Source organism: Somniosus microcephalus, chromosome 34 (genome assembly GCF_052327205.1).
Source record: "Somniosus microcephalus isolate GS21.2 chromosome 34, FLI_Smic_1.0, whole genome shotgun sequence".
NCBI classification, from domain to species: domain Eukaryota; kingdom Metazoa; phylum Chordata; class Chondrichthyes; order Squaliformes; family Somniosidae; genus Somniosus; species Somniosus microcephalus.
Window position 1 is genome coordinate 3,876,771 of NC_141020.1, and position 27,853 is coordinate 3,904,623.

Here is a 27,853-nt window from a genome sequence, read left to right on the forward strand (position 1 = left end):
ACCGTCTGCCCCACCTGTGACAGAAACTGTAGGTCCCGCATTGGACTCATCAGTCACCTGAGAACTCATTTTTAGTGTGGAAGCAAGTCATCCTCGGTTCCGAGGGACTGCCTAAGAAGAAGAAGGGGTTGCCAACCCTCCGGGATTGGCCTGGAGTCTCCAGGAATTGAAGATTAATCTCCAGGAAACTGCAGCGAGCAAAACCAGGGCGAGAAATCATAGAAGCATTAAACAAAATGGGGCTCTCTAATAATTTTCTTTAAACACTTCTGTTTAATTAGTTATAAAAATATTGGAGATGGGGGGGAAAAAAAAGGCGGGTCACTTGACAAAAGCTTCAGGAGTGTCTTCAATTGGAGTTGGCAGCCGTGGTACCAGAGGGACCGAAACTCGGAGTTGCCAACTCGTGCCGGACATATTCCTGGAGGCTTCATCACATGACCTCCAATCGCCCCGCCCCCACTCTCCCGCCATTGGTCGCCCGACACGTCAATCCTCGCCCCGTCCTGCCCCCACTCTCCCACCATTGGTCGCCCAACACGTCCATCCTCGCCCCGTCCCGCCCCCACTCTCCCACCATTGGTCGCCCGACATGTCCATCCTCGCCCCGCGTCATTGGTCACCCGACACATCCATCCTCACCCCGCCCCGGCCCCACTCTCCCGCCATTGGTCGCCCGACACGTCAATCCTCGCCCCGTCCCGCCCCCACTCTCCCACCATTGGTCGCCCAACACGTCCATCCTCGCCCCGTCCCGCCCCCACTCTCCCACCATTGGTCGCCTGACATGTCCATCCTCGCCCCGCCCCGCCCCCAGTCATTGGTCACCCGACACATCCATCCTCACCCCACCCCGGCCCCACTCTCCCACCATTGGTCGCCCGACATGTCCCTCCTCGCCCCACCCCACCCCCACTCTCCCGCCATTGGTCGCCCGACATGTCCATCCTCGCCCCGCCCCGCCCCCACTCTCCCGCCATTGGTCGCCCGACACGTCCATCCTCGCCCCACCCCCACTCTCCCGCCATTGGTCGCCCGACACGTCCATCCTCGCCCCGCCCCGCCCCCACTCTCCCGCCATTGGTCGCCCGACACGTCCATCCTCGCCCCACCCCCACTCTCCCGCCATTGGTCGCCCGACATGTCCCTCCTCGCCCCACCCCGCCCCCACTCTCCCGCCATTGGTCGCCCGACACGCCCATCCTCGCCCCGCCCCCACTCTCCCGCCATTGGTCGCCCGACACGTCCATCCTCGCCCCGCCCCGCCCCCACTCTCCCGCCATTGGTCGCCCGACACGTCCATCCTCGCCCCGCCCCGCCCCGCCCCGATTGGAGAGCGAATGGGCTCTTCATTACCCGATTGGCTGATTCTTGACTTGGAGTCAAACAGAACCTTTTCCCCCCCACATCCAACATTCTTATAACCAATAACGAAAAGTGTTCAAAGAAACTTAAAAAAAACCACACAATTTGTTTCGCGCCCCTGTGATTTCTCTCCCGGGGTTTTGCTGGCGGCCGTGTCTCGGAGATTCATCTTTAATTCCTGGAGACTCCAGGCCCATCCCGGAGGTTTGGTGACCCCCGTGTGTGAAACCGTAACCCAGCAAGAGTCAGTGCCTTCAAAAAAAAAGGGAGAAACTTGGGGGGGGGGGGGGGGGGGGGGGGGAGAAATACTAGTATAATGTGACATCTCCAGGTAATGCTGGAGGTCCGAAGCAAACCATTCCCACCTTTTGCCCCAAAGATAGTTTAGTAACTAATTTTTATTTCACTTTACGCACAAAAGGAAAAAAACTTTTAAACCCTGGTTAATTCTTTTGTTGCCAAAGGCAATACAACATTTTAGGCTTACGGCAGACAGACTGTTGTCGACGAGACTCTGTGTGCAGGGAAATTCCAGAGACAGAATTTTTCTGAACTGCAGTCATCTGATCGACGACACGACTGAATTCATCCTCCCTCAATGGTGCACTGGAGAGTGAGCCAAGATTGGATTGGAGTGGGGCTCGAACTCACCACCTTTTGGCTCAATTAAGCCCACTAGAATTTGGTTTTCCTGCCCTTGCGTCAGCTGTGGCTCAGTGGGTGGCACCCTCGCCTCGGAGTCAGGAGGTTGTGAGTTCGAGTCCCACTCCAGGGACTGGAGCACAAAATCCAGGCCGACACTCCCAGTGCAGTACTGAGGGAGTGCCGCACTGTCAGAGGCGCCATCTTTTGGATGAGACATTAAACCGAGGCCTCGTCTGCTCTCTCGGGTGGATGTAAAAGATCCCAGGGCCACTATTCAATGAAGAGCAAAGTAGTTCTCCCCAGTGTCCTGGGGCCAATATTTATCCCTCAATCAACATCACTAAAACAGATGACCTGGTCATTATCTCATTGCTGTTTGTGGGAGCTTGCTGTGCGCAAATTGGCTGCTGCATTTCTCACATTAGAACAGTGACTACTCTTCAAAAGTACTTCATTGGCTGTGAAATAAAGAATAGATTTGCCTTTCTAATCTAGGCTTTATTAACTTTAAAATCCTGTAGCACATCTTTCCACACCCAGTCCCAACCAAAGCTAGAAAGAACTGAATTTAAGATGGCCACCACAAATCACATGACATCAACTACCAATGAGATTACAGCATATATCCCAAGGCAGGAAGCAAACAACCAATCACAATACTTCTTACTAACAAAGAATAATCACCACATTCACCCCTCCTTTTAAAATATACTCCAACCTAAATAACCTTTACAATTTATAATTAATTATTTACAACTAAAACTATGCACAGACAAGAATAAAACTATTCAACATGACAATACTAAGTGACAACAAATAGTAACATTGCACATAAGTATTAAGTATCTCTCAACTAAAACAATAATATAATATTTCAACTATTTTAAAACACCACTATCAATTTAAAAGTCCATTTTCAATCGGTCGACCGGATATCTTGTTCGTGTCGACCTTCTTAACCTTGGTGAAATTCCTTGCCCTCCCACACCAGGAGACACAGAAGTATCTTCTGCAGGAAGGCTATCCATATCCCGATTCTCAACGGTTTCCGGATTAGAAATCCCATCAGGAGGTAAACTGGGACGGTCATAAACATCCATCGAGGGCTGACTAATAGAAGTATAATTATCTGCAATCGGATTGGAAATATTCGTAGTATCTGTAACAGCATCCGCATTATCTGAATCATGACTATTGTTAGTATCCTCAGAAGAGGGCTGGCCACCACAAGGAGCCAAGTCTTTAATTGAAACGGTACTTTCTTTCCCATCTTGGAATCGAATATGAGCATATTGGGAATTTGCCTCCAACAGCTCCACCTCCTCCACTAAAGGATCATATTTTGACAATCTAACATGGCGTCGAAGCAGCACAGGTCCCTGCATAGTAAGCCATGAAGGTACCGAATATCCCGTAGTAGATCTCCACGGATAGTTAAAGAGCCTTTCATGGGGGGTCACATTAGTAGCCGTTGAAAGCAATGATCTAATGGAATGCAGGGCATCAGGCAGTACCATTTCCCACTGTGTATTCTTAAGGTTCCGGGATGTCAAAGCCAACATAACTGCCTTCCAGATCACCCCATTGTATCGTTCGCACTGTCCATTACCCTGGGGATTATACGGGGTAGTTCTACTAGTAGAAATTCCCCGACTCTGAAGGTATTCCTTCAACTGGGAAGACATAAAAGAACTTCCCTGATCCGAATGGATATACGCAGGCATCCCAAAGATAACAAAAAGTTGAGATATTTGATAACTGTAGCAGCTGATACATCTGCGCAAGGAAAAGCAAAAGGGAACCTTGAAAACTCATCCACAACAGTAAATATATATCGGTTTTGAGTAGTTGAAGGAAGAGGCCCCTTAAAATCGACACTCAAAAGGAGAAGTAGCCTTTATAAGATGAGCTCGTTGAGGCTTAAAGAAATTCGGTTTACACCGAGCACAGATAGAACATGATGAAGTCATCCGCTTGACGTCTTCAACTGAAAAGGGCAAATTCTTACTGCGTACGAAGTGTATCATCCTCGTAACCCCAGGATGGCATAAGGCATTGTGAAGATTAATAAGCGTATCTCCGTGAATCACAGAACAATAAGCCCTCGACAGCGCATCAGCAGCAACATTATCCTTCCCCGGACGATAAACTATATCAAAATGGTAACATGCCAACTCAATCCTCCACCTCATTATTTTATCATTCTTAATCTTTCCAAAATGTTTGACATCAAACATAAAGGACACAGACTTTTGATCAGTTACCAACGTAAAATGTCGCCCCGATAAATAATGTCTCCATTTACGCAGTGCTTCTACTATTGCATACGCTTCTTTCTCTATTGAAGAATGCCTTTTTTCACTATTGTTCAAGGTACGTGAGAAAAAGGCCACAGGTCTTCCATTTTGGTTCAGAGTAGCCCCAATTGCAAAATCAGAAGCGTCCGTCTCAATCACAAAAGGAACCTGCTCATCAATAGAATGCACAACTGCTCCAAGGATATCCTTTTTAAAATTATCAAAACACGTCCTGGCCTCCCATGATAGAGGATATGTCGTAACCCGAATAAGAGGCCGGATCTTCTGTGAAAAATTTGCAATCCAATTAGAATAATAAGAAAACAGTCCAACAACTCGTTGCAAAGCCTTAGAATTAGTAGGACAAGGTAAATCAATCAATGGTCGCAGACGTTCTGGATCTGGCTTAATCTTGTTTCCCGAGATAATATACCCCAATAGATTTACCTCAGTGGTCGAAAAGATACACTTCTCTTTATTAAAAGTTAAACCAACTTTTTCCGCAGCTTGAAGGAATCTTTTTAAATTAGAATCATGCTCCACCCTTGATTTGCCACACACTGTGATGTCATCTAAGTATGAAAAGGTGTCAGAGAGAGAGTTATCACTTATAAAAGCATCCATTGCCCATTGAAAACAAGCAACACCATTAGTAACACCAAATGGTATTCGGCAAAACTGATACAGCTTTCAGCCAGCCTCAAGGCCGTATATGGTTGATCTTTCTTAACAATAGGAATCTGATGATAAGCACTCTAAGTCAATAGTGCTAAAAACCTTATACTGAGATACTTTGTTGATAAGCTCATCAATCTTAGGCAAGGGGTACGCATCTAATTGAGTATACCTATTAATAGTTTGGGAATAGTCTATCACCATTCGTTTCTTATGTCTCTCGTTAGTCGTGACAACTACCTGTGCTCGCCAAGGCGAACAACTAGGTTCAATGATTCCTTCCAATAAGAGACGTTGAACTTCAGAATTAATAAATTCTCTATCCTGACTGCTATACCTTCTTGACTTGGTAGCAATTGGCTTATAATCCGGCATCAAATTGGAAAAAAGTGATAATGGAGAAATGGATAAAGAGGTTAATCCACAAATAGATAAAGGTGGCTTAGTCCCTCCAAATGAAAGACTAAGAGACTCGTGTAACTGAAGCACATCATGACCAATCAAAATATCCGCACAGAGATTAGGCAAAACAGATAGGCGTATATCAGTATACGTATTACCTAGAAGAATCAATTTCACAAGGCAACAACCAGCTACTTGTGAAGTGAGAGTCGTCTGAGCCATACACACCTGATACGTAACAGGCGAAATTTTCAAATGCTTCTCCTTCGCAAACTGAAGACTTATAAAACTCTCGGTACTGCCCGTATCTATAAGGGCCTTCACTTCCAACCCATTAACTTGGGCCGTAACTATAGCTTTGTTTAGGCCATGAGCAAATGCAGCAGAAATTGATGCAATAAACGCCCTATCTAAAGGCTGAATAGTCACAGAGGAGGTAATTGAACCTGATGATTTACACACATGTGCGTAATGACCTCTCTTGCCGCATTTACTACACACAGCCTCCCGAGCAGGACACTTCAGACGAGGGTGCCAGACGTTCCCACAAAAATAACACTTCTGAATCCTAGAGGCAACAGCCGCTGAAGTAGAAACTGTTTCAGAATCTAGTAAACCACTCCTATTAAGTCCACATAATTCCTTTTCATCCGGAACTGCCGAAACCACAGTCGCAGGCCGATTAAAAAGAGCATAAGAATCCGAACTTCTCTGAGCCACATCCAATGTAGAAGCTTGCTCAAAAGCACTCTTAAGATCCAAAGTCTTATTTTCTAACAACCGCTGACGAATTGATCTAGACAGTAATCCATTAATAAAAGCATCCCGTACCGATTCTTCCTTATATTCTTCAGCCGTCACGGCCTTATAATTACAGTTAACACTAAGGCACCGAAGTGCTTGTAAATAAGTATCCAAAGATTCTCCCACCTGCTGCCTACGGGCAGATAGAAGGTGACGTGCAAATACCTCATTCTTTGGTTTAACAAAAATCTTTTCCAATGTAGAAATAGCCACTTCGTAAGTTTTACAGTCCAAAATATACTTATACACATCCGGAGTAATGTAGTTGATCAGCATATTCAACTTATTTAGAGACTCTTGATCCAACACGCCCAAAAAGTTTTTTAAATGTACAATACCAGTGTTTCCATTTATCATCCACTCCAGCAGAATTAGGGTCAGCATTGAATCGTTCTGGTTGAAGATATCGCTCCATTCTGACATAAAGTTAATAAATTGAAATAAAGAATAGATTTGCCTTTCTAATCTAGGCTTTATTAACTTTAAAACCCTGTAGCACATCTTTCCACACCCAGTCCCAACCAAAGCTAGAAAGAACTGAATTTAAGATGGCCACCACAAATCACATGACATCAACTACCAATGAGATTACAGCATATATCCCAAGGCAGGAAACAAACAACCAATCACAATACTTCTTACTAACATAAAGAATAATCACCACAGGCTGTAAAGCGCTTTGGGACGTCCTGAGGTTGTGCAAGGCGCTGGAGAAATGCGAGTATTTTTTATTTTGCATGATCACTACAGACCCGACCAACTCTCTCCCCAGTGTGGAACTGACCAGAGAGGTAGAAGATTTCAGCTGTGAGGGGATGTGTGGGGCGGGGGAAAGAAAGGCAGAACTCCCTCTCTCCTGCACGGAACTTTCCGAGTTCTGCCTTAAATAGCCCAAGTCCCCTTTCTCCAGTTGAGGTCTATTCATTAAATATATTCAAGAAGGAGTTAGATATATTTCTTAAGGCTAAAGGGATCAAGGGATATGGGGAGAAGGCAGGGACTGGGTACTGAATTTGGATGATCAGCCATGATCTCATTAAATGGCGGAGCAGGCTCGAGGGGCCGAATGGCCTACTCCTGCTCCTATCTTCTATGTTTCCAGGAGTGGAGGGAGCCACAGCTGCATTTCTCAAAAGCCCAGTCTGTCGGGATCATTGCTCCCAGGATCTGGGAGCAGCCGCTCAGAAAGCCCGCAGTCCACATCGACTGGACTGTGTGGCGATACGACGCGAATGGCATCCTACTGTACAGGGGAATGTCGAATGTGGAAGCTCTGGTCAGGCTCAGGATTTTTGCAGGATGCATTCAGATGGGAAATTACAGGTTGGAGGTATGACTGATTGAAGAATTTAGTAGATCATTTGTGCTGCTACACCTCGACAGCAACATTGCGGCGGTGTGGTGGAGCCAAACTAAATCAACCAATCTCAGGATTATAATGAGCAACATGGCTAACCCATTGAATCAAGCTTACATAAGAACATAAGAAATAGGAGCAGGAGTAGGCCAATTGGCCCCTCGAGCCTGCTCCGCCATTCAATAAGATCATGGCTGATCTGATCCTAACCGCCAATCCACGATGACAGGACTATCTCCTGAATCTAACAGCATTAGGCACACGAAAACAGGAGCAGGATCAGGCTACACGGCCCCTGGGCCCGCTCCGCTACCCACAGGGCCATGACCTATCCGAACCTAGACTCATGTCCAAATTCCTGCCCGCTCCCCGTAACCCTTAATTCCCTTTTCTACTAGGAAACTGTCTATTTCTGTTTTAAATTTATGTAATGATGTAGCTTCGAATCTTTTTGGGGCAGCATATTCCATGGACCTACCACCCTGTGAGTGAAGTAGTTCCTCCTCATCTCAGTTTTGAAAGAGCAGCCCCTTATTCTAAGACTATGCCCCCTAGTTCTAGTTTCACCCATCATCTGGAACATCCTCCCTGCATCCACCCGATCCAACCCCTTCATAATCTTATATGTTTCAATAAGATCGCCTCTCATTCTTCTGAACTCCAATGAGTAGAGTCCCAATCTACTCAACCTCTCCTCATATGTCCATCCCCTCATCCCCGGGATTAATCGAGTGAACCTTCTTTGTACCGACTCGAGAGCAAGTATGTCCTTTCTTAAGTATGGACACCAAAACTGTATGCAGTATTCCAGGTGCGGTCTCACCAATACCTTGTACAACTGAAGCAATACCTCCCTATTTTTATATTCTATCCCCCTAGCAATGAAAGCCAACATTCCATTGGCCTTCTTAATCACTTGCTGCACCTGCATACTAACCTTTTGAGTTTCGTGCACCAGGACCCCCAGATCCCTTTGTACTTCAGTACTTTCAAGTTTCTTGCCATTAAGATAATAACTTGCTCTACGATTTTTCCTGCCAAAGTGCATAACCTCACACTTTCCAGTATTGTATTCCATCTGCCAAATCTCTGCCCACTTACTTAGCCTGTCTATGTCCCCTTGCAGGTTTTTTATGTCCTCCTCACTCACTACTTTCCCTCCCATCTTAGTATCATCTGCAAACTTTGACGTGTTACACTCGGTCCCCTCCTCCAAATCGTTAATATAGATTGTAAAGAGTTGGGGACCCAGCACTGACCCCTGCGGAACACCACTGGTTACTGATTGCCAGTCTGAATATGAACCATTTATCCCAACTCTCTGCCTTCTGTTAGATAGCCAATCCTCTATCCATGCCAGAATATTACCCCCAATCCCGTGATTTTTTATCTTAAGCAATAATCTTTTGTGTGGCACCTTGTCAAATGCCTTTTGGAAGTCTAAATACACTACGTCCACTGGTTCACCTTTATCCACCCTATATGTTACTTCCTCAAAGAACTCCAGCAAATTTGTCAAACATGACTTCCCCTTCATAAAACCATGCTGACTTTGTCTTATTAAATTATGATTATCCAAATGTCCTGTTACTGTCTCCTTAATAATGGACTCCAAAATTTTACCTACCACAGATGTTAGGCTAACTGGTCTATAGTTTCCAGCCTTCTGTCTACTGCCCTTTTTAAATAAGGGTGTTACATTAGCAGTTTTCCAGTCTGCCGGGACCTTTGCTGAGTCCAGGGAGTTTTGGAAGATTATTACCAATGCATCCACAATCCCTACCGCCACTTCCCTCAAAACCCTGGGATGTAAGCCATCAGGTCCAGGTGATTTATCCGCCTTGAGTCCCATTATTTTACCAAGTACTACTTCCTTAGTGATTTTAATCGTATTTAGCTCCTCCCCCCCTATAGCCCCCTGCTTGTCAAGTGTTGGGATATTCTTGGTGTCCTTGGCACTAGTGTACCTCTCAGAGTACCGACCCGCTCATATCGGACAACTGCGCCCGTCCGCCTCGCCCTCCCCCCTCCAAATGTTATACTCCAGTTACAATGCAACGTCATTGAGGTTTACAGGAACTAGGCCTGAACTCTGAAGCTGCAATCTCTGTGATTGGATGATATTACATCGAATTTTACAGCACAGAAACAGGCCATTCGGCCCAACTGGTCCGTGTCAGTCTTTATGCTCCACACCAGCCTCCTCCCACCCCTCGAGCATGACCTTCTACTCCTTTCTCCCTCATGTGTTTATCTAGATTCCCCTTAAATGCCTCTCCGCTATTCCCCTCAACCACTCCCCGTGGTAGCGAGTTCCACATTCTCACCAGTCTTGCATTCACTCACAAGGAAGCTCTAAAGAAACCAATTCATTAAAAAAAAAAAGTAGCAAAGGACAGAAAAAAATCTGCAGCTAGAGATTTATAGATCAGCCTCCTAATAATTCAGGGTAGAGATCACAAGCACACCAAGGGGCTCCGGATGGGCAATATATGGACATTTTAATGGTTTCGAGCCTTTCCATGTTGGGAAGGGAAGGCAACGCTCAGGGGTCTGTGTTTGGGAATTACATTAACAGACTTTCCCACTGCAACCGCAGGAAGGAGCAGAGTCTGCCCGAGGGCAACTCGAGGCTCATTCAGACAACAGAGTGGAATGCGAAACATGCAAGGTTCATCGTCATTGGCAGAACTGGATTGAAACCATTTGCCAAGACCAAAACCAGACCGGAAGCAGGATAAGGTGCAATCTGATTTCCAATGTTTTCTGTGCTGATGAAAATTCAGGAATAAATGCTTCCAGAAATACATTTCTCTTTTAAAAATAAAAGTTTTCGATGTTGGTTACAAATTCAGGTCTGCTGCAGATACCGTCTTGGGTTCAGTGCCAGTTGCTCCCATAAGTGGACCCTGCATCCCTTATGAACCGGAGTAGACCCATGCTGCCCAATATCTACTTATACAATAGTGGTACCCAGCAATAGCACCCCCTAGTGATCTGAAACAGATGTTCATGTGTTACACATATATCCTCAAGAGCCTTGCCAATCTTTTCGAACGCAGACCCCAAATGCACCTGGCAAAACAAGACCAGATACAAATCACTGAGCAAGTGATCACGCAGAGCAACAGTTACACTCAGACTCAAATCAGTACAACTTATCTTTGCGTAATAACACAAAAACAATGAACGTGCAATGCTTCCCACCATCTTGATTGACTTCGATAAAATAATTCCTAACGACCCACCTTCTGAGCCTGGTGAAAGCTTGCCTTTGCAACTTTCTGGTTAAAACCCTGACTGACTGCACGTGTCCCTGTCTTCACAAGGAAAGCTTTCAGCAGACGAGGCTTGTCAACCACTCCAGGACCAGAGACCACCCAATGGGTCTGAAGGATTTATCGATTGCCGAGACAGGTTAACAATTTTCTTACTGAAGAACCAACATCAAAGCCTAGCTCATTAGCATTTGCACCATCTTTCACCTCAGTAACTTATTTAAACAAAAAAGTAAACTTGTACGAATACACTTTGCTTTAAAACACGACCCTTGAATGCAATTCTTCTCCAATCCTCTCTGTGAAAAAATCCCAAAATGATTTTACATATTTCCAGACAGCTAGCTCAAAAACCCAGACCATCTGTCCAGAGACCAGATAGTACTCGCCTCTAGGTATGAAACTGGTAATAGTTTTACAATCCTCAGTCCTCCCAGATTTTTATTAACAAAATTCTCGAGCGTAAATATTTTTTTAAAAATCAACAATAAAACTTGCATTTATATAGCGCCTTTAACACAGTAAAACATCCCAAGATGCTTCACAGGAGCGATTATCAAACAAAATTTGACCCCGAGCCACATAAGGAGATATTAGGGCAGGTGACCAAAAGCTTGGTCAAAGAGGGAGGTTTTAAGGAGCGTCATGAAGGGGGAGAGAGAGGCGGAGAGGTTTAGGGAGGGAATTCCAGAGCTTGGGACCCAGGCAGCTGAAGGCACAGCCGCCAATGGTGGAGCGATTAAAATCGGGTGGATGCTCAAGAGGCCAGAATTGGAGGAGCGCAGAGATCTCAGAAGGTTGTGGGGCTGGAGGAGGTTAGAGAGATCTCGGGAGGGTTGTGGGGCTGGAGGAGGTTACAGAGATCTCGGGAGGGTTGTGGGGCTGGAGGAGGTTACAGAGATCTCGGAGGGTTGTGGGGCTGGAGGAGGTTACAGAGATCTCGGGAGGGTTGTGGGGCTGGAGGAGGTTAGAGAGATCTCGGAGGGTTGTGGGGCTGGAGGAGGTTACAGAGATCTCGGAGGGTTGTGGGGCTGGAGGCCGCAGAGATCTCGGGAGGGTTGTGGGGCTGGAAGAGGTTACAGAGATCTCAGGGGGTTGTGGGGCTGGAGGAGGCTCCTACCAGTAGTAATGACGATAATATGAGCAGTCACTAATTAATATTCAGATAGCACTTGTGGACATCAAGCAGCCTTTACGAGAGACCCTAATGTCCAACCATGTTGAGTCCCATTTCTGAGCTGCTTTCTTGTCCTGCTAGCACTTTGTGGCTCTGTATGGCAGCAGCTGCTCAATGCAGTCCTGGTCAGACGCAAATTAATTTCTATTTGTGCGTAGGACTTTCCAAGTGGCATATTTAACCAATCGAAAACTAACTGCGCTGTAAACTGACCGTACAAAACGGGTTGGGAGACTCCATCTCCAATTAGGGCAACCCAACACAGAATTCAGATAACTGGCCAAGACCTTGATTCCCTCATCGCACCACCAACAATGCGGTCATCAAGGACCAACGCGAAAGCTGCAAAGCGAGTTAGCTGGCCCGTTCAGCAGTTTGAACAGGAGCTGCCCTGATAGTTCGGAATCTTTTTATATACGAGCAGAGCGAGGAGGACACAAATCTCCAAAGGGATAGAGATAGGCTGAGTGAGTGGGCAAAAATCTGGCAGATGGAGTTTAATGTGGGGAAATGCGAGGTTATCCACTTTGGTAGGAAAAATAAAAAAGCAAATTATTATTTAAATGGGGAGAGATTACAGAATGCTGCGGTACAGAGGGATCTGGGGGTCCTTGTACATGAATCACAGAAAGTTAGCATGCAGGTAGAGCAAGTAATTAGGAAGGCAAATGGAATGTTGGCCTTTATTGCAAAGGGAATGGAGTATAAAAGTAGGGAAGTCCGGTTACAACTGTACAGGGCGTTGGTGAGACCACACCTGGAGTACTGCGTACAGTTTTGGTCTCTTTAAATAAAGAAGGATATACTTGCATTGGAAGCAGTTCAGAGAAGGTTCACGAGGTTGATTCCGGAGATGAAGGGGGTTGTCTTATGAGGAAAGGTTGATCAGGTTGGGCCTATACTCATTGGAGTTTAGAAGAATGAGAGGGGATCTTATTGAAACACAAGATTCTGAAGGGGTTTGACAGGGTAGATGCAGAGAGGATGTTTCCCCTCGGGGAATCTAGAACTAGGGGGGCATAGTTTCAGAATAAGGGGAAACCACGATCTTATTGAATGATGGAGCAGGCTCGAGGGGCCGAATGGCCGACTCCTGCTCCTACGCCTTATGCTCAGAGGAGCCTTGCTCCTAGACACGAAGCCCATCACTGGTAGGACACAGCGAGACAGGCAGTGCAGAACAATCATAACCCCAACACAGACCAAGTGCCCGAGTAAAAACCCCAAGACACAAATGGAAATATTAGCGCTTCATCATTGCCCTGTGGAGCAGAGGGCTGGGGAGAAGTGAATCAGCAAAAGACACAAGGAATACTTACATCCGTGCTCTGGCTGCAAGACGTAAACATAATCTGTAAAATAAAAAGTTGCATTTCAGAGATCCAATTGATTAGCGGAAGTAATATTTTCTCCGAGAGCGCCAGATTTAGACCCAGACCTGTAATTTACTTCCACGTTCCTCGTCGGTCTGAAGTTCCAACAGGTCATCAATATTCACCTCTTCTGGCATCTGGTCCACCTGCAGAGCGGAAAGAGGAAATTAAACTCAACCTTGTTTATCGCCCCCTCCAACCGCACAACTTTTCCACCAAACCGTTTGCAGGTTCTTGCGACCAGAGCGATCGCCTTGTACTGCTCCGTGACTGGTTAACAAGGCGAGTTCAGGCGGTTCCAGTTGGTTTGCTGGAACTAGTCCTCATTTTTAAAGGGTATTGGTATTTGAGCAAGCCATCCCATAATCCCATCTATAAAAGCTATTGAAAACAGTCTGTGAACACAACGCATTTCAGACGTCACACAGTCAAATGCAAATATCCACAATATCAGAGTCAGAATTCTCCACCAAAGGCGGCAGTTGAGGCCAATTCATTAAATATATTCAAGAAGGAGTTGGATATATTTCTTAAGGCTAAAGGGATCAAGGGATATGGGGAGAAGGCAGGGACAGGGTACTGAATTTGGATGATCAGCCATGATCTCACTGAATGGCGGAGCAGGCTCGAGGGGCCGAATGGCCTACTCCTGCTCCTATCTTCTATGTTTCTATGTCTATGTTAGAATGTCGAGTTGCTTAACTGACCTCACCACAGAGCCAGAGTTCTAATCTACAGCCTAATCGATAACTGACCCTACCATTCAATACTCGCACCCAGTCCCATTCACCCATCACCCCCTGTGCTCGCTGACCTACACTGGCTCCCCTCCTGGTCCAGCAACGCCTCAAATTGAAAATTCTCATCCTCGTTTTCAAATCCCTCCGTGGCCTCGCCCCCTCCCTATCTCTGTAACCCCCTCCAGCTCTACAACCCTCCAAGATCTCTGCACTCCTCTAATTCTGGCCTCTTGCGCATCCTCGATTTCCATCGCTCTACCATTGGCGGCCGTGCCTTCAGCCGCCTGGGCCCCAAGCTCTGGAATTCCCTCCCTAAACCTCTCCGCCTCTCTCTCCTCCTTTAAGACGCTCCTTAAAACCCACCTCTTTGACCCAGCTTTTGGTCACCTGTCCTAATATCTCCTTATGTGGCTCGGTGTCAAATTCTGTCTGATCACGCTCCTGTGGATAAGTAGAAGAGATTAAATGGTTATACTACATTTAACATTAGAACATCAATAGTCCAATCTTCTCTTTTCCTGCCTTAAAATTCAACAAACATGTAGATGATGATGAGTGTAGTTAAGTTGTCCCCCAGGCACAGAGTGGTGTGGAACCAACTAAACCTTAGGTCAATGCAGAACAGATGGGACAATTGGCTTTCCAATATTAAAAAGGTTCAAACTGTTTACAGATTTTTTACACAATTCCAGTTATACTATAACTAATTCAAGATGTAAAAAAAAAAATGTAGTGGCGAACGAAAATGAAATGGCTTCCCGTTAGTGAAAACAGAACGACGTGTATTTATAAGCACCTTTAATGTCCCACGGCGCTTCACAGGAGCGATTATCAAACAAAATTTGACACCGAGTCACAAGGAGATATTGGGACTGGTGATCAAAAGCTTGGTCAAAGAGGTCAGTTTTAAGGAGCGACTTAAAAGGAGGAGGGAGAGGCGGAGAGGTTTAGGGGTGGAATTCCAGAGTTTAGGGCCCAGGCAGCTGAAGGCATGGCCGCCAATGTTAGAACAGAGGTAAATAGAGTTTTAAAAAAAATAACAAACATTGCAGGAAATGTCTGAAAAAAAGAAACTGCAGAAATGAGTCATCCCACCTTGGGACCCGAGCTGCCTTGACTAGAAGTGTCGAGTGCCAGCGCAGTAATATTGCCTGTGGTCTGAAACAGATTGAAGCCTTGAGGATTCTGACCCCAATACTAAACTGGGCCCAGTCCAAATTACAGGACCAATTAGGGAAACGAGAAACAATTCTGGAAATTTATGGAGAATCTCAGAAGCCTGGTTTCCCTGCAGCACTTAAAAAAATACACTGCATCAAAAATTTCTGCTGGGGTTTTTTTTAAAAGATGCATCCTGTTGGCACTTATAACCTTCAGTACGAAAATGATTCAGGAAGATCCTAAGTTGGCTTGTTGAGTTAGCCGTTACCAGCTAGGATGGCAGTAGGACAGCTTACAAAGTATTAACAGCACAGAAACAGGCCATTCGGCCCAACTGGTCCGTGCCGGTGTTTCTGCTCCACACGAGCCTCCTCCCGCCCCTCTTCATCTCAAGACAAAAGATTATTGCTTAAGATAAAAAAATCACGGGATTGGGGGTAATATTCTGGCATGGATAGAGGATTGGCTATCTAACAGAAGGCAGAGAGTTGGGATAAATGGTTCATTCTCAGACTGGCAATCAGTAACTAGTGGTGTTCCGCAGGGGTCAGTGCTGGGTCCCCAACTCTTTACAATCTATATTAACGATTTGGAGGAGGGGACCGAGTGTAACATATCAAAGTTTGCAGATGATACTAAGATGGGGGGGAAAGTAGTGAGTGAGGAGGACATAAAAAACCTTCAAGGGGACATAGACAGGCTAAGTAAGTGGGCAGAAATTTGGCAGATGGAATACAATACTGGAAAGTGTGAGGTTATGCACTTTGGCAGGAAAAATCGTAGAGCAAGTTATCATCTTAATGGCAAGAAACTGGAAAGTACTGAAGTACAAAGGGATCTGGGGGTCCTGGTGCACGAAACTCAAAAGGTTAGTATGCAGGTGCAGCAAGTGATTAAGAAGGCCAATGGAATGTTGGCTTTCATTGCTAGGGGGATAGAATATAAAAATAGGGAGGTATTGCTTCAGTTGTACAAGGTATTGGTGAGACCGCACCTGGAATACTGCGTACAGTTTTGGTGTCCATACTTAAGAAAGGACAAACTTGCTCTCGAGTCAGTACAAAGAAGGTTCACTCGGTTAATCCCGGGGATGAGGGGATGGACCTATGAGGAGAGGTTGAGTAGATTGGGACTCTACTCATTGGAGTTCAGAAGAATGAGAGGCGATCTTATTGAAACATATAAGATTGTGAAGGGGTTGGATCGGGTGGGTGCAGGGAAGATGTTCCCGATGATGGGTGAAACTAGAACTAGGGGGCATAGTCTTAGAATAAGGGGCTGCTCTTTCAAAACTGAGATGAGGAGGAACTACTTCACTCAGAGGGTGGTAGGTCCATGGAATATGCTGCCCCAAAAAACTGTAGAAGCTACATCATTACATAAATTTAAAACAGAAATAGACAGTTTCCTAGAAGTAAAGGGAATTAAGGGTTACGGGGAGCGGGCAGGAATTTGGACACGAGTCTAGGTTCGGATCGGTCATGGCCCTGTGGTTAGCGGAGCGGGCCCAGGGGCCGTGTAGCCTGATCCTGCTCCTATTTCGTGTGTCTAATTCTGTTAGATTCAGGAGATGGTTCTGTGATAGTGGATTGGCGGTTAGGATCAGATCAGCCATGATCTTATTGAATGGCGGAGCAGGCTCGAGGGGCCGATTGGCCTACTCCTGCTCCTATTTCTTATGTTCTTATGTTCACCCTATCACCATGTCCTTCTATTCCTTTCTCCCTCATGTGTTTATCTAGCTTCCCCTTAAATGCCTCTATACTATTCACCTCAACCACTCCCTGTGGCAGCGAGTTCCACATTCTCACCACTCTCTGGGTAAAGAAGTTTCTCCTGAATTCCCGATTGGATTTATTAGTGACTATCTTATATTGATGGCCCCTAGTTCTGGTCTCCCCCACAAGTGAAAACATCTTCTCTACATCTACCCTATCGAACCCCTTCATAATCTTCAATTGCTCTCTGCACGAGAGTGGGGGGGGGGGGGCGGGGGAAGACGTGCTGACTGTTGACTGGCTCCCCCTGCAACACAGGCGGGCAAGTTCAGGATCAGCTGTGACCCCTCAAGATGAAGGGATATGGGGAGAAGGCAGGAACAGGGTACTGAATTTGGATGATCAGCCATGATTGCATTGAATGGCGGAGCAGGCTTGAGGGGCCGAATGGCCGACTCCTGCTCCTATTGTCTATGTTTCTACCCACCCCAGTCGAATAGCCCTGGGGAATGATGGCGGCGGCACCGACTGTCACTGGGGTAGAGGTGGGCTGAAAACCACAGAAACGTATAAAATTCTGACAGGGCTAGACAGACTGGATGCAGGGAGGATGTTTCCCCTGGCTGGGGGGTCTAGAACGAGGGGTCACAGTCTCAGGATACGGGGTAGGACATTTAGGACTGAGATGAGGAGAAATTTCTTCACTCAGAGGGCGGTGAACCTGTGGAATTCTCTACCACAGAAGGCTGTGGAGGCCAAGTCACTGAATATATTTAAGAAGGAGGTAGATAGATTTCTAGACAGAAAAGGCATCAAGGGGTATGGGGGGAGAGCGGGAATATGGTATTGAGATAGAGGATCAGCCATGATCATATTGAATGGTGGAGCAGGCTCGAAGGGCCGAATGGCCGTCTCCTGCTCCTATTTTTCTGTGTTTCTAAATAAATTCATCTGTGCTCGATGTTACGGCTTTTACACCCAGACACACTTCAGCCTGAATGCAATCTAAGTTTAAACAGATGGGACTTTATTTGGTGGGAGGCAGGAAGATCGGAACCAGGAGCGACGAGTGGGAAACACCCTCGAATGACTTCAACTAAACTTTTCCCAGAACGTTTGATCTTAAAAATAGATGGCTCGTGAAAAAGGTTCTTTTTGGGGTAAATGAAGCTTTGTTTTATACAACAGATTTACTTCAGAATGGTGCCTTTCACTGCAGATATAGAAAGGAAAGACTTGCAGAAGAACATAATAAATAGGAGCCTGCTCCGCCATTCAATAAGATCATGGCTGGTCATCGACCTCAACTCCACCTTCCTGCCCGATCCCCATATCCCTCGATTCCTTGGAGTCCAAAAATCTTTCGATCTTAGTCTTGAATATACTCAACGGTACCCCACAGCCCTCTGGGGTAGAGAATGCCAAAGATTCACCCCCCTCCAAGTGAAGAAAGACGGCACCTCCGAAAGTGCAGCGCTCCCTCAGTACTGCCCCTCCGACAGTGCAGTGCTCCCTCAGTACTGCCCCTCCGACAGTGCAGTGCTCCCTCAGTACTGCCCCTCCGACAGTGCAGTGCTCCCTCAGTACTGCCCCTCCGACAGTGCAGTGCTCCCTCAGTACTGCCCCTCCGACAGTGCGGCGCTGCCTCAGTACTGCCCCTCCGACAGTGCGGCGCTCCCTCAGTACTGCCCCTCCGACAGTGCGGCGCTGCCTCAGTACTGCCCCTCCGACAGTGCGGCGCTGCCTCAGTACTGCCCTGGGAGTGTCAGCCTAGATTTTGTGCTCGAGTCTCTGGAGTGGGACTTGAACCCACGACCTGCTGACTCCGAGGCGAGAGAGTGCGACTCACTGAGCCGCAGCTGACTCCGTTAATAAACAGGAATTTGGGATGTGTCAAAATGTAGCGTACACCTTCAGGATTCTTGAGTCCAGCAATGGGTGGGAGGCACAAAAGCATTCTCTCTCAAGAAAGAAGTCAACAATGAGAGCTATTGTGTGTTTAGTGTTAGGCAGGGAGCCATTCAAATCCAATAAATGCACAATGGGACTGCCGTCACAAACAGTGCAGCTCAGTGATGGATCTTCCGGACCTCTCGTTATGTTGTAAAATTGTTCACCAGTCGAGAACTTCTCAGTGCTTTTTTTTTAAAAGAGAGAAAGTTAACAGGATCCTTGCTGCGGCCATTTCTCAAAGCAGTTTGACAATTTGGCACCGGTTCCTGTCACACACTGTTCCTACTTCTGGAAACTGCACACAGACCACCATAAGAGGAATTCTACCGTTCTACTGCAACAGGCAATTCATTATAATGGATTAGTCGACAATTATGTGGAGCCTAATCTGATCGAGGGTTCAAGTCAAGTCATACATGAATCACATGGAGCGGGAATCCTGGCTGAATTTGTTCTCCCAAGCTCAGATCAGGGGACAATTATAGCCCTCAAACTACTCTCCCAGTGAGGAACACAGGAACAGGAGGAGGCCATTCAATCCCTCGAGCCAGCTCCGCCATTCAACTAGATCACGGCTGATCTGTACCTTAACTCCATCCACCCACCTTGGTTCCGTAACCCTTAATACCCAACAAAAATCTATCAATCTCAGTTTTGAAAATTTCCAATTGACCCCCAGCCTCAATACCTTCTTGGAGGAGAGTTCCAGATTTCCACTGCCCTTTGTGTGAAGAAGTGCTATCTGACGTCACCCCTGAACGGCCTGGCTCTAATTTTAAGGTTCTGCCCCCTTGTTCTGGACTCCCCCCACCAGAGGAAATAGTTTCTCTCTCTCTACCCGATCAACTCCTTCAATCACCTTAAACACCTCGATTAGATCACCCCTTAATCTTCTAATCTCGAGGGAATACAAGCCCAGTCTCTGCAACCTGTCCTCGTAATTTAATCCTTTCAGCCATGGCGATCAGCAAACGGAGTGTGGGGCAGGTTCCGAAGCCAAGACTCCTTGGTCTAATGGCACAATGCCACACCAGGCTGGACATCTGCCCACTGAGCCACTGGGGAGCTGGTCGTGGAGTTTCTTCTGGATTAAGGCCTCTAACATAAAGTCACTTTTAATCTTACAGTTGGGGTTTCTAGGAGATCACGGCTCAAACGGAGACTCCCCCCCCCGACCACCATCCCACACTTACCTGGTGCTGCAGCTACGAGTCAATAGAAAGACAGACCTGCATTTATATAGTACCACTGAGTCAGAAGGTTGTGGGTTCAAGTCCCACTCCAGAGACTTGAGCACAAAAATCTAGGCTGACACTCCCAGTGCAGTGCTGAGGGAGCGCCGCGCTGTCGGAGGGGCAGTACTGAGGGAGCGCCGCGCTGTCGGAGGGGCAGTACTGAGGGAGCACTGCGCTGTCGGAGGGGCAGTACTGAGGGAGCGCCGCGCTGTCGGAGGGGCAGTACTGAGGGAGCGCCGCGCTGTCGGAGGGGCAGTACTGAGGGAGCGCCGCGCTGTCAGAGGGGCAGTACTGAGGGAGCGCTGCGCTGTCGGAGGGGCAGTACTGAGGGAGCGCCGCGCTGTCGGAGGGGCCATCTTTCGGATCAGACGTTAAACCGAGGCCCTGTCTGCTCTCTCAGGTGGACACGAAAGATCCCATGGCACTATTTCGAAGAGGAGCAGGGGGAGTTCTCCCCGCTGTCCTGGGGCCAATATTTATCCCTCAACCAACATCACTAAAGCAGATGATCTGGTCATTATCACATTGCTGTTTGTGGGAGCTTGCTGTGTGCAAATTGGCTGCCGAGTTTCCCACATTACAACAGTGACTCCATTTCAAAAGTACTTCATTGGCTGTAAAGCGCTTTGGGACGTCCGGAGGTCGTGAAAGGCGCTATATAAATGCAAGTCTTTCTTCTATTACATGAGGGCCGGGGTCTAATCTGACAGGAGACAACAAAACCCACAACATGCAAATCTTTGCAGGCGGCAGGACAAGTCGATAAGGCAGTTCAGAAAGCACACGGGGTCCTTGGCTTCATAAATAGAGGCAGAAAGTACAAAGCAAGGAAGGTATACTAAACCTTTCTAAATCACTGGTTCGGCCTCAGCTGGTGTATTGTGTCCAGTTCTGGGTCCCACACATTAGGGAGGACACCAAGGCCTTGGAGAGGGTGCGGAGGAGATTTCCCAGAATGGTACCTGGGATGAGGGACTTGAGTTACAAGAACAGAAGAACTTAAGAATTAGGAGCAGGAGTCGGCCATTCGGCCCCTCGAGCCTGCTCCGCCATTCAACAAGATCATGGCTGATCTTCGACCTCAACTCCACTTTCCCGCTTGATCCCCATATCCCTCGATTCCCCAAGAGTCCAAAAATCTATCGATCTCTGCCTTGAATATACTCAACGACTGAGCCTCCACAGCCCTCTGGGGCAGAGAATTCCAAAGATTCACCACCCTCCGAGTGAAGAAATTCCTCCTCATCTCAGTCCTAAATATGGAGAGACTGGAGAAGCTGGGATTGTTCTCCTTAGAGCAGAGAAGGTTAAGGGGAGATTTAACAGAGGGATTCAAAATGAAGAAGGGCTTTATAGAATGGATAGGGAGAAACTGTTTCCAGTGGCAGGAGGGTCGGTAACCAGAGGACACAGATTGAAGATAAATCGGCAAAAGAACCAGAGGGGGAGATGAGGAAAATTTCCTTTACGCAGCGAGTTGTTGTGATCTGGAACGCGCTGCCTGAAAGGGCGGTGGGAGCAGATTCAATAGTAACTTTCAAAAGGGAATTGGAGAAATACTTGAAAAGGAAAAATCTACAGGGCTGTGGGGAAAGAGCAGGGGGGAGTGGGACTAATTGGAGAGCTCGACCCAACAGGCACGATGGGCCGAATGGCCTCCTCCTGTGCTGTGTGATACCATCAGAACTCCAAAGGCCACTTCGTTTACCACTGCGAGTTCCATCCATGATGCAAGAAGCGTCTGCCTCTGCCAGCTCGCCCTTAAAGGTAAAAGGAAGCCCCTGTAAAATGCGCGGAGGGTGCTGGTTTGTGGGTGAAGGTTGAAAGATTGGTCCTCAGCCGGCAGCGTGACTGAGGCGGAGAGTTCTGCAATTCAGCAGAGCAGGCTGGGAGAGTTGAGAGGCTGCAGGAGTAACAACGCCCGAGCACTTGACAATGTCCCTCCCTCCGTCCGCCCATTCCGTTTACCATACTGCATTGCAGCAAGTATCTCCGCAGGGAGAGAGAAGCGAGTGACAGCAACAACGTGCATTCGATGCCTTCCTTAAACTCAATCAATCATGGCTGCCCTCATGAATTATTCATAGGATACAAGGTCATTAGGCTTCATGTAATATTAACACCGTCTCTTTGGCCTCCGTCCATACGGGCAGCAGTGCTGGAGAAGAAAGGGCACCACTGATTTCAGAGTGCTCAACACGAAGGTATGTGGATAACATAGTGGGACCTGCAGTAGTTACAGAATCATAGAATGGCTCAATCGTCAGCAGGTGTCCCTCTCCACCCTGGCCGACCCACGCCCTCTCCGCCCTGGCCTGACCCACGCCCTCTCCGCCCTGGCCTGACCCACGCCCTCTCCGCCCTGGCCTGACCCACGCCCTCTCCGCCCTGGCCTGACCCACGCCCTCTCCGCCCTGGCCTGACCCACGCCCTCTCCGCCCTGGCCTGACCCACGCCCTCTCCGCCCTGGCCTGACCCACGCCCTCTCCGCCCTGGCCTGACCCACGCCCTCTCCGCCCTGGCCTGACCCACGCCCTCTCCGCCCTGGCCTGACCCACGCCCTCTCCGCCCTGGCCTGACCCACGCCCTCTCCGCCCTGGCCTGACCCACGCCCTCTCCGCCCTGGCCTGACCCACGCCCTCTCCGCCCTGGCCTGACCCACGCCCTCTCCGCCCTGGCCTGACCCACGCCCTCTCCGCCCTGGCCTGACCCACGCCCTCTCCGCCCTGGCCTGACCCACGCCCTCTCCGCCCTGGCCTGACCCACGCCCTCTCCGCCCTGGCCTGACCCACGCCCTCTCCGCCCTGGCCTGACCCACGCCCTCTCCGCCCTGGCCTGACCCACGCCCTCTCCGCCCTGGCCTGACCCACGCCCTCTCCGCCCTGGCCTGACCCACGCCCTCTCCGCCCTGGCCGACCCACGCCCTCTCTGCCCTGGCCCGACCCACGCCCTCTCCGCCCTGGCCTGACCCACGCCCTCTCCACCCTGTTCGACCCACGCCCTCTCCACCCTGGCCCGACCCACGCCCTCTCCACCCTGGCCCGACCCACGCCCTCTCCACCCTGGCCTGACCCACGCCCTCTCCACCCTGGCCTGACCCACGCCCCCTCCACCCTGGCCTGACCCATGCCCTCTCCACCCTGGCCTGACCCACGCCCTCTCCACCCTGGCCTGACCCACGCCCCCTCCACCCTGGCCTGACCCACGCCCTCTCCACCCTGGCCTGACCCACGCCCCCTCCACCCTGGCCTGACCCACGCCCCCTCCACCCTGGCCTGACCCACGCCCCCTCCACCCTGGCCTGACCCACGCCCCCTCCACCCTGGCCTGACCCACGCCCTCTCCACCCTGGCCTGACCCACGCCCTCTCCACCCTGGCCTGACCCACGCCCCCTCCACCCTGGCCTGACCCACGCCCCCTCCACCCTGGCCTGACCCACGCCCTCTCCACCCTGGCCCGACCCACGCCCCCTCCACCCTGGCCTGACCCACGCCCCCTCCACCCTGGCCTGACCCACGCCCCCTCCACCCTGGCCTGACCCACGCCCTCTCCACCCTGTTTGACCCACGCCCTCTCCACCCTGGCCTGACCCACGCCCCCTCCACCCTGGCCTGACCCACGCCCTCTCCACCCTGTTCGACCCACACCCTCTCCACCCTGGCCTGACCCACGCCCTCTCCACCTGCAATCTGCACTCAGTTAAGGCACTTGCGTTTCATAAGAACATAAGAAATAAGAGCAGGAGTTGGCCATTCGGCCCTCGAGCCTGCTCCGCCATTCAATAAGACCATGGCTGATCATCGACCTCAACTCCACTTTCCCGCCCGATCTCCATATCCCTCGATTCCCCTAGAGTCCAAAAATCTATCGATCTCAGCCTTGAATATACTCAAAGACTCAGCATTCACTGCCCTCTGGGGCAGAGAATTCCAAAGATTCACAACCCTCTGAGTGAAGAAATTCCTCCTCCTCTCAGTTCTAAATGGCCGACCCCTTATCCTGAGACTATGCCCCCTAGTTCTAGACTCTCCAGCCAGGGGCAACAACCTCTCAGCATCTACCCTGTCAATCCCTCTCGGAATCTTGTATGTTTCAATGAGATCACCTCTCATTCTTCTAAACTCCAGAGAGTATCGGCCCATTCTACACAATCTCTCCTCATAGGACAGCCCTCCCATCCCAGGAATCAATCGAGTGAACCTTCGCTGCACCGCCTCCATTTCCACTTCATCTTTCTTCTAAACTCCAAGATTATCTATCAGCCTGGAACAAGCAGCCGAGTGTACGAGAACAAGCGAGTGAGGGAGCATCGAGTTCAGACCCAACCCTGTAACTGAGGACCAGGTGCAGGGAACGAGCGTCGAGAACCTCCAGTCAGCCCTGCCACAGTGCAACCGAGAGTCAGGACCAGGGTAATCTACTGAGGCAAGACACCACCCAGGCTGGGGAGGGGGAGATAAATTAAGAAACCAGTGAGGTGATACCAATCTTGGGTCTTAAGAAGACATGGTTCAGGAGACCAAATAACGTGGAAAAGACACAAGAGCTTCTGACTGAATCCACCTCTCTTTCCGCTCCCCTTACACACAATTTCTTTGAAATGAGTAGAAATTTTGCAGATAAAAGTCTATCTCCCTGTAGTATTTGAATGAGATCTCCAAATTTGCTGTCACGTTGAACAGGAAAAGCTTACTGGCAACGGAATTGGTCGTTAGAAATGTGCAGCTACAGACCAGTCCCTACCGAGAACAAATTGAGACCCGACAGACCAGAGTTATACTGCTAACCCTGCATCATATGTTGTGTCCAAGTGCCCCACTCATAGTATCCCAACACCAGTTAAATTACAGTCAGCCTGAGCCACTCCTCAACCTTTGGACCAGCCATGGCTCATTGGGCAGAACACTCGCCTCTGAGTCAGAAGGTCGTGAGTTCAAGTCCCACTCCAGAGACTTGAGCTAAAAATCCAGGCTGACGCTCCCAGTGCAGTACTGAGGGAGTGCTGCACTGTTGGAGGGGCGGTACCGAGGGAGCACGGCACTGTCGGAGGGGCGGTACCAAGGGAGCGCGGCACTGTCGGAGGGGCGGTACCAAGGGAGCGCCGCACCGTCGGTTGGGCGGTACTGAGGGAGCGTCGCACCGTCGGAGGGGCAGTACTGAGGAAGCGCTGCACCGTCGATGGGGCAGTACTGAGGGAGCGCAGCACTGTCGGAGGGGCAGTACTGAGGGAGCGCAGCACTGTCGGAGGGGCAGTACTGAGGGAGCGCAGCACTGTCGGAGGTGCCGTCTTTCGGATGAGACGTTAAACCGAGGTCCCGTCTGCTCCCTCGGGTGGAATGTAAAAGATTCCAAGGCCACTATTTGAAGAGGAGATGGGGAGTTTCTTGGTGGGCGCTGCGTCGATGGCTTGAGCTGGGATTTGTAAAAATTGAAACGGCTGGGTTGGAGCAGGGAGCTAGAATTTTAAAATATTAACAATTCGTGCTGGGTGAGGGGGGGGATAAAATTGGGCCGTTGTATTTCAATTACCGGGACTGCCAAGCGATTAGGACCTAGAATCATGTTGATCACCATCCTATAGAACATTCGCACTGCCGATTTCAACTCCCTCCCATCTTGGTGATCCTGCCCTTTGTTCTGATTTTAAAGGCATCCCTTCAGTGCCCGCAGGCCGGGGGGAGGGTGGGGGGGTTTGCATATAAGCTTCCATTAACCGTAGTTTACAGCCCAGGCCACCAGCTGTTTGTAACCTCAGCCTGGCATCGACAGGGGTTAAGTGGAGAGAGGAAGCACTTCTGCCGAGACAGAGCGACAGTCACTTTTTCGGCCTGTGTTACTGGTTCGAATAACAGCTGGCTCCTGGGAGATGGGTCACCTGCTGACTCCACCGTCTCCAGAGCTCATACATTATTCAGACTCCGATAGACGGATCAATAAACACCGCGCGTCATTAGGAAAAACACAAATGTTCTCCTAGTAGTAGCACCCAGTCCCGTTCACCCATCGCCCTCTACACTGGCTCCCAGTCTGGCAACGCCTCAATTTTAAAATTCTCATCCTGGTTTTCTCCATGGCCTCGCCCCCTCCCTATCTCTTTAACCTCCTCCAGCCCTCCGAGATCTCGGCGCTCCTCCAATTCTGGCCTCTTGCACATCCCCCGATTTTAATCGCTCCACCATTGGCGGCCGTGCCTTCAGCTGCCTGGGCCCCAAGCTCTGGAATTCCCTCCCTAAACCTCTCCGCCTCTCTCTCCTCCTTTAAGACGCTCCTTAAAACCGACCTCTTTGACCAAGCTTTTGGTCACCTGTCTCAATATCTCCTTATGTGGCTTGGTGTCAAATTTTGTTTGACAATCGCTCCTGTGAAGCGCCTTGGGACGTTTTACTATGTTAAAGGCGCTATATAAATGCAAGTTGTTGTCGCAATTGCAGACAAGAAATTACTGTTGGTGATATTAGCAAACCAAGACAACACGCTGGTAGAACTGTCCCTGACAATTACTTTAACTAGGTTAGCACCTCCACTAAACAGAGGAACAGCAGACGAGTGCATTAAATGTTCATGCGCTAAAATTAGAAGGAAATATTTACCGAGCGTTGTTATGACTTGGGATGTCCGGCCAGGAACAGTGGTGGAAGCAGAATCTAGAACAGCTTCTCACAGGAAAGTGGATAAATATTTGAAGTACAGTAAAAGTTTAAAAGGGTGGGGGGAAAAGAGCAGGGGAATGGGACGGAGTGAATTACTCTTTGGGTGCGATGGGCTGAATGGCCTCCTCTTGCCACTGAATCAGAAGGTTGTGGGTTCGAGCCCCACTCCAGAGACTCGGGCATTTAATCTGGGCCGACACCCCCAGTGCAGTACAGGAAACTTTCGATTAAGCGGCCTCTAAATAACCGGCACGCTCTGTCCACCGGCAAAATTCAGGAGTCGGTTCAGGTAACTTTTTTTTACTTTTATTACTTTTTTTACTCCATTTGTTGCTGTGCAAGGGTGTAGCTGAAGCTGTTGCTAAGCTACAGAGACGCTTGCAACTTGTGCCAATTGTTTTGAAGCTGTTAACCAACAGGGTTTGTTGCTTTATACGGAGCTCTGAGCTCCGTATCTTTTACTATAGCGTTCGGTTATCCGGAATCGTTGATGAACCGGCACCACGTCGGTCTCATCCGTGCCGGATACCAGAAAGTTTCCTGTACTGAGGGAGCGCCGCACTGTCGGAGGTGCCATCTTTCGGATGACATGTTAAACCGAGGCCCCGTCTGCCCTCTCAGGTGGATATAAGAGATCCCGCAGCAGCCTTCTATTCTCACCCAGCGCCTGTTACTGTTCAAACCCAGTAGGATTCTTGATCCAGATCAGAGAATCCTCACCAGCTACGTCATTGCATTCACCTCAACCAACCCTACAAATTAGGCAGCCATTATACAGCCACTCAGATAATAATTAAATGGACATTATTCCTGCTCGACTCATCAAAACCTGATTAAACTACGGGGAGTAAGCATTCCATTGTACTTGTACTAGTACTAGTTACATATGGCAAATAAAATTGAATTGAATTGAATTGAAACTCTCTTTGACCCGCGGTGGTTTCAGTCTCTAATCTGTCCCGATTAACATACAATACTCACCCCATGAACCAACGTGCATAGATTACAGCAAAGGAACAGGC

At 48.9% G+C, this 27,853-nt stretch overlaps 1 protein-coding gene across 1 annotated transcript in view; it reads right to left on the bottom strand.

Annotated features, from left to right (window-relative positions):
• The window catches only part of ppp1r14ab (protein phosphatase 1, regulatory (inhibitor) subunit 14Ab), a 44,933-nt gene that overhangs the window by 5,601 nt on the left and 11,479 nt on the right, over positions 1-27,853 (bottom strand). The window contains exons 2-3 of the mRNA XM_085973208.1: positions 13,439-13,519; positions 13,320-13,352 (exon numbers count right to left, since the gene is read on the bottom strand). Of these exons, the coding sequence (XP_085829334.1) occupies positions 13,320-13,352; positions 13,439-13,519 (114 nt within the window). The remainder of the gene's footprint in view (positions 1-13,319; positions 13,353-13,438; positions 13,520-27,853) is intronic.